This window comes from Benincasa hispida, chromosome 12 (genome assembly GCF_027475165.1).
Source record: "Benincasa hispida cultivar pf3 chromosome 12, pf3_genome.v1.1, whole genome shotgun sequence".
Lineage (NCBI taxonomy): Eukaryota > Viridiplantae > Streptophyta > Magnoliopsida > Cucurbitales > Cucurbitaceae > Benincasa > Benincasa hispida.
Genome location: NC_143489.1, coordinates 14,784,453 through 14,792,469, shown reverse-complemented (window position 1 = coordinate 14,792,469; position 8,017 = coordinate 14,784,453). Strand labels below are relative to the sequence as shown.

At 34.3% G+C, this 8,017-nt stretch overlaps 1 protein-coding gene across 1 annotated transcript; it reads right to left on the bottom strand.

Annotated features, from left to right (window-relative positions):
* Nucleotides 1-4,116: 4,116 nt before the first annotated feature.
* Nucleotides 4,117-6,113, bottom strand: LOC120067840 (14 kDa proline-rich protein DC2.15-like). The gene has a single exon (XM_039019435.2). It carries the CDS (start codon nt 4,711-4,713, stop codon nt 4,303-4,305), a length of 411 nt encoding a protein of 136 aa, XP_038875363.1. The 5' UTR covers nt 4,714-6,113; the 3' UTR covers nt 4,117-4,302.
* Nucleotides 6,114-8,017: the final 1,904 nt, after the last annotated feature.

Genomic DNA, 8,017 nt, shown 5'->3' with positions numbered 1-8,017 from the left:
TGCACCCTGAATCCATGATCTAAGCATTCTGAATGTCCCTATTGGACACCATCAAAACCTCTGCTGAATCATACCCATCATTAATATTTGCTGCACTAGAATCCTCTGTATGCTTGCTACTTGATGCTTCCTTGCTCTTATTCAAAGGGCAATTCTTTCTAAAGTGTCATTCTTTATGACATAGGAAACACTTTTTTCTTTTCTCCTTTGACTTCGACCTAAATCTCGACTCTTTTCCTTTTCCGTTCTTTTTTTCATTTCTGCCTCTGTCCATGAGTAACTCTCCATCCTTGTGTTCCTTTTTAATATCGAGATTTCTCGTTCTTAAGGCATCCAACACTATATCCATGGACAACCATCCATATTTAATAGCTGCCTTAACTTCTCGATACGATTCTAGCAAAGAATTTAGAAGAATAACTGCTTGATTTTCATCTGACATCTTTTTACCAATGTTATTGAGATCAACTATAATCTTTTGGAATTCATCTAGGTTCTCTTCTAAGCCTTTACTTGAGTCCATCTTATATCCAAAGCATTTCTCCTTTAGATATAATTTATTTGGCAAGGACTTAGTCAAAGAAAGACTTTCCAGTTTCTTCCACAATTCCGCTGTAGTAGTAGCCTCATCTACTAGTCTAAGCACTCCATCTGACAGATACCGAATTATCGTCGAATAGGCCATCTCATCCATATCCTTTTTTTCAGCTTCTGTAATTGTTGGTGGAAGGTTATCTTCGTCTAAGATTTTGGCTACCTTTTGTTGTACCAGAATAGTCCTAATCTTTTTTCTCCATAACCCGAAATCACCTTTCCCATCAAATTAACAACTTCGAACCTTGTAGACATCGTCTGTCAAAATTAATTCCAACAAAAAATTCCTGAACAAAGAATATGCCAGCACACACTACCACACAACCTCTTTGGATCAACCTATCTCTGATATCACTTGCGAGAGTTTCTGAACCTAACTTAGATGGCCAAACAGAACGCAAACAATCAGCAAAAATAAATCGAAAGTAGTAAAGAACACCAAGATATATAGTAGTTCGACTAGTTTGGTCTACATCCACTTTGAGAACCAACTTGAATTAATTTATTAATGAGCAATAAAGGAATTTTACAAATTACAGATAATCAACGAAATCAACAATCTGTAATTTTAAGTATCCACTGATACCGAGAGATCCGCACACAACGTCGCCTCTTTCTACTAAGAACAACCTGCTACAAAACAGCCCAAAATAGGGTGCTACCCGCCTCTAATTGGCGAACCACGTGCAGACCCGCGCCTCTCTCTCACCCCTGACAACCGTTGCCGAACTCAGCCTCCACGGCGAACCGTTAAACCCCCGGATTCAAGTCCATGGCACTGCTCAGACCAAGCTCGACCGACCGTTGCTCCTTCACGCAAATCAATCTCGCCGTCGACTTCGCTTGTCGGACGAAAATCAATCTCGCCGGACACCCACGCCACCACTGCGGATGCTCGCCCACGTCAGACCCCATCACCTACGGATAGCGGCATATGTTTTGCTTCAGGCGGCTCGTGGACTTCAGCGGCTGTGGCTCACCGGACGAAACCCCCAGACGGCTATATCTTCTCCCATGCGGCTGCCTTGCTCTCCAAAAAAAAGTTACACAAAATACTGCCCATTTTTTAAGAAGAAGAGATAATTGCAAAAATGCCACTGCTAAATAATTATGATAATGCCATGGGCCTTTAAATTTCCAAAAATCTAATAAAAAACCACTTAAAAAAACTTATTATTTTCTATAGTATCAAAATACAAAGTGGGCCGTATCCATAGTGTTACCAGGATAAGGTACCCAACCTTATCCCTATATTATAGACCCTTTAGGCTGTATCTTGAACATTGATCTCCATGTATAGTTAAAGACTCATAAGGCAACCTTGGATGTTAGTTTATTGGATTTAAGGTTATTAAGACAAAATAGAAAACAATACAATAATATTTATTGAATTAACATCTATAACTCTTTATTGTTAATGGTCAATTAATGACACTTACTATCTACGAGTTTTAGGGCATAAGACCCAAAAACGATTACGTATTAAGTATAGCTCTATGGCGATTATTTAGACATGCTTGACTAATTTTTCAAATAATCCAAAACACGTTTGACAAATCTAAGAACCTAACAATTATGTATTAAGTGTAGATCTATAGTGATTATCTAGATATGCTTGACTAATTTGTTAGGTAATCCAAAACATATTTAGTCGTAAGAATAAGAACAAGATGAGAAATCCTTAAACTATAAAATTACAAGATAAATTGTTCATAACCTCATGAGTTTACAAGTCAAGAATTAAACCTTGAATCCTAAGCTAGATAATCGTATCTTAGCCTAGAAACGTTCTTGAAATCACCCCATAATAATCAATGAAAGTCTTGATTGAACGAAGAAACCAAAATATAGAGGAGAGGGGAAGAGAGATGAGAGAATTCTATCCGAAAATCATAACAATAATGCAGTCCGTATAGGATTTATTTAAAATAATCGTGATGGTGCCACAGTGCTAGGGAATAGCTCTGTAGCATTGCTACATGCATCTTTTCTGTCAAACATCGTATTGCCGTAGTGCTACAGGACAACGCTGATGTGCTCGACACTTTGCATGCAACATCACCATTTCGTCTTTTGACGTTGGAACAAGCACCAAGTACCATTGCGACAATAGCCTCCTTTGATCTCTTTGTGTTTTTCTTGCCACGGTTGATGCTCTAAGTCTCATAATCACGTTTTAACTAAAAATTAGCTTTAAAGGTTGGTTTTATCCAAATTATGTTCGATACCTATAAAATCAGGAAATAAATACATAAAATACAAGAACAATCTCGAATTAGGCGTTGTGAGATAACTCATTTTCGGGGCTATAAACCTTGTCGATATAAGTAGTAATTTTTCAATTTTTTTAAAGCTTTTCTTAACCATATTTTTATATTCTCATGACCTCTCTCATATTCGGATGTGATATTGGTTTATTCATATACTATTCTTAAATTCAAATGTTACACCTAAAAACTAAATTGAAACTAAACTCAAAACTTAAGGATTAAAAGTGTAATATTTTGAAACCTAATTATGAAAAAGAAATTAGCATAGACCCAAAATCTTGGGAAAAAAAAATCCTATTTTTTTAATTGCCACGAACAATTAATGTTATTACAACATGAACTTAAAACTGCAATTTGTTGATCATTTTGCACACTGGAAGGTGCATTATACATATATTTTTTTATGGTTTTGGTATTATTTTTTCCTTTTAAAAACTCATTCATGTCCTATACCCATTGAGACAATTTTTTTTTTTAATTTTTAAAAAAAGAAATTCAGTTACATTTGAACTTCACACCATGCTTCTCTATTTTAATTAGTTCCTCGTCAATAACAATATTGATAGAGAGTAGATACGTGAAGACAAATCCCTTAATCAAATTATGAAACTTTCGGGAAGAAGTTGTATATAAATATTCGGGGCAAAATCGAATTATGGAAAAAAAGGTGGAAATGAATGTAAATAGTATTTTCTCATATTCTATTACAAATGCCTTGATAACAATCAAGCACGGGGTCTTCCATCTGTTAAAGCCCCATTCATGTTCTAATAATATTGTCCAATTACTTAAGTTTTAGTTCATAAACTAATTGAAAACTACTTTTAAATAGGTTAAAATCGTAAGATTTTTAATTAATATTCAGTTTTCAATTTTTATATATTTATCTATTTCTATTTTCTATTTTTCATGAGTTAAATGCATCAATTTTTTTTAAAAAGTATACCATATTAATTTTTTTTAAAAAAAATAAAATTTTCCTTACTATTTAAAAATTAATTTATAACAAACAAAAATTTTATACTACACAATTATTTAAAATTTTAAATTAATTTTTTTAAAAAAAGTTGATTATAAATTTATTTTAGTTATTATATCTAAAATGATTACATTTATTAATAGTTGAAATTTACGGATACTAGTTAATTTTTCTAAAAGAATAGCGGCCATCAATTATCCAAGCTTAAGTTGTGTCTATAAATTCACTTCTAATTAACATTAAAAAAAACAACCATGTATTCAAAACTATAAATAAAAAATTCATCGATATGACAATTTTATTGAAACCTTTCAACTCCAAAAGGAATAACTCCCACGAAGAAAATTAAACAACTGATGAGAACAATTTGTAATAAATTCTAAAACTTAGACAGCTCTGGAAAACCACATACATCAAAACACACCGAAGAATTCAAGAATAGAAAAAGAGACACTAAAATCAGCACTGGAATCCATTGGGGAGATTCTTCTTGCAAACATTAAGGAGCAAGCTAAGGTGGACAGGGATGTTAAGCTTGTTGCCCAAAACACTAGCTTTAATGGCAGTGCAAAGGCAGACAGCAGCTTCAAGATCAGCAAGGCCTTCAACCAAGGTGCAGCATGGAGTCACTGGGGGCTTGCTGATGGTAAGGTCGACGAGGCCGCGAAGAAGCTTGGCGCAGACGCCGATTTTAAGGGTATCCTTAGGACACTTTCCATAGTCAGGTGAAGGGGTTGGGTTTGGAGGAGGGCATGGCTTGGGCTTGGGTGGGGCAGGGACATAGCAATTGTCACAAGCTGAGACAAGGGAGAAGAAGAGGAGGTTGAGAGACAGGAGGAAGGCAAGAGAGGCTGTAGCTTTGGAAGCCATTAGGATTTTGTTTTTCTTTTCCAAGAAGGACCTCTCTTGAAAAGTTTGGAGATTTGTGGTGGAGAAAGGAGGTAGATTGGCTGAGATTTTATAGGGTTGAGGGAAGGGACGGTGATCAATGGAGAAGATGATTTGTGAAAATATAATATCTATAGGACCACTAACCACTAGATATTTGTCGTATATGATATGCAACCAATGTGTGGTGACCTCTTGATATTTTTAGCTGGCAGGTTTGAAGAAGTTTATGCAAAGTTTCGGACATTTCTGAATGTGACGATAGAGGAATATTTTGAAAAGAAGAAGCAAATTACACCAATTAAATCTAAACTATTTTGAAAAGAAGAAGCAAAAGTAAATTCATCACATAGAATAATCTATGGTTCGACAATCAAGTGGATTGCACAAAAATGAAAGTAATTAAGAAATTGACAAATAAAGATGAACATAGAACATCAAACAATAGAGAATCGATAAAGAGATTTACGTAGTTCACTAATAGTTTGTTAGTTATGTATATGGGTAGAGGAAGAGTTTATTATCATAAAGAATAATTAAGATTACAAATCAAAGATTTTAGAGTTTAGAGAGTTTATATAGCACAATCTTTCATAATCTAGGGCCAAAATGGTAAATACGATCCAAATCCTTTGATGTGTCAACCTAGTTGAAATGTTTTGGTGCATCTACTGATCCCTCGTGCTTTCGTACTTTTATTTACAAAAATCGTAAATGATGTAAATATGACAAATACAAATACAATTTAGGTTTGGATAACAAGACTCATATACTTGGTCGTTTAAAACATAGATATCAAATTCAAGACATTTCAAAAAAATAGAATCAAAGATTCACACGAGTATTTTTCAAGATGGAAATATGTTCACTCTCCCTTTGAGAAAGATACGTAGTGTGGATCAGTAGGTGCACTCAACTAGATTGACAGATCCGTAACATCTTCCTCAAATCTTACTTCTCATTCATTGATATATCAAGAATTAGAGTAGTGCGAAAAAAAAAAGTGAATGGGCTAGAGATAAGCCCCCAAAGAATGAGATAAGTTCAAGAAAAGCTACTAAGTTTAATGAGATGGAAGACAAGTTATAATCTTTGAAAAGCTTTGAGCGAGAGTTCAGCAACTCACAAAAATGTGCACACCCTGCAATAAAAGTGAGTTTCCATGACATTAGAGTGAAACTAAATTGGATTTGGAGGGGGGAAAGTGTCATAAATAAAAAAACGTATTTTTGGTGTAAAAAACACAATTTTCGGATATCAGATTTTTCGTGACCGTTTTTCAATGTCACAAATTTATGATACATTTTTTTTATCATTAAATAACTATATTTTTAAAAATTTTTTTTAATTAAATATATGGTTTTTAGTAAAAAAAAAAAAAAAAAAACACACGATCCCTCTTTTTTTTCTTCATGCGTAGAAGCCCTACACACAATACGATCTCCCATGCCTCTCATGAAACCCATCTTGATATAAACCAAGCCATCTTACTCATACATAGAAGATTAGAACAAATTGATTTGCAATTAAATGAACTGAAGTGAATTCAAGCATCAAATATTGTAAATCAAAGCATCAAATTCAAGAATCTGCCCAACAAATTAATTCAAGAGAAGAATCATTTACAGAAGGAAGCAAGTCCATGGAGGATTATATAGGGAGATGGATAGATCGATCGATCGACTTGATCTAGACGAAGACATGGAGAATCTCATGGTACGATTTTTAAAAGGACTAAATATGGAGATTAGGAATTGTTGCATATTGCAATCAAGATCGAGAGGAAACTCCAACTAAAGTCTCGATGTGTATTCTTCTAAACATTTTTCCAATTCTAGTTCTACATGGAAAAAGAGGTAGTAAGAATATTGATTATAAGCCTAGAAATCAAAAGGTGAATGAGAAACCTAAGGTGAAGCTTCAGAAAGGGGAGAGTTCAACAAAAAGGAAAGAAAAGATGGATGAACCTAATGTACGAAATAGAGATTTGAAATGTTGGAAGTGTCAAAGGAGTAGGTTACTTTAGTAGAGAATGCATAGGAAAATTATGACCATTAGAGAGTGAAGACTTATGAATCTTAACATATTTTAACAACTAGTTTATTTCTTACATGACTTAATCTGTCCCTATTTTGTAACTGATTATAAGGTATGAACTATAAATACCTCAATCAGGCTCCTTGCATAGAGATATAGAAATTAACATACACATTTTTGTAAGAAATATGTGTAAACAATCTTCAAGTAGAAAAGAAAAGAATCCTTCCCGTGGATGTAGGCTTTCTTTGTCGAACCATGTAACTGTTGTGTTCATCCTCTACTTTCATTATTTCTTCGATTCTTCAATATATTTTTACACAAATTAAACAAAACAACATCAGATCTACGAGCAAGCTAATCTGAGAAAGAAAAAGAAACAGAGAGACTCAAAATAGAAAAGAGAGAAAGAGTTTTACCTAAAGTGTCTTCCCCTTTCCCAAGTGCATGAATCTGATCAGCTGAGGGTATTGATTTTGACCTATGTATAATTTGATCTCCTTGTAATCGTGGCTTAATCAGAACCAAGTCTTTTACCTAACTCAAACCTTGAGCTGATCTTAAAAATGGGCCTCTCTTTCATCCGATTTGCCATCAACTTTATTTCGTGGGCCTGCAAAAATAAACGACAGCTCAACAAAATTGGTATCAGAGCTTGAAGATCATCAGGTTAGTCTTTCTTGAAGCATCAAGATTTTCAAAAAAATAATTCTTGGTGGTCTAAGTCTATTTTTCAGATCAGTAATGGTTGTTGCAAGATTCAAAATAGAGAAATTTGATGGGAATGTGACTTTGCCTTGTGGAAAGCCAAAATCAAGGCAATTCTTGGACAACAGAAAGCCCATAAAACCCTTTTAGACCCATATACTCTGTCACTTGCGATAATAACTCAAGAAAGGGAAGATATGGAACTTACAGCTTTTGGAACCTTAGTACTTAACCTCAGTGACAGCATCTTGAGACAGGTAATCGACCAAAACATAGCTTATAAGATGTAGACCTAGCTGAAAGGTCTTTTTGCCACAAGGGATCTACCTAATAAGATGTTTTTAAGAGAGAAATTCTTCACATTCAAGATGGATTCTGCTAAAACACTATCGGATAATTTGGATGAGTTTAAGAAGATAGTTTCTGAGTTCAAAAGCTTTGGTGAAAAAATTGGTGATCAAAATGAAGCCTTTGTTTTGTTGAACTCTCTACCCGGAGCCTTTAGGGAGGTAAAGAATGCTTTGAAATATTGCAGGGAGTC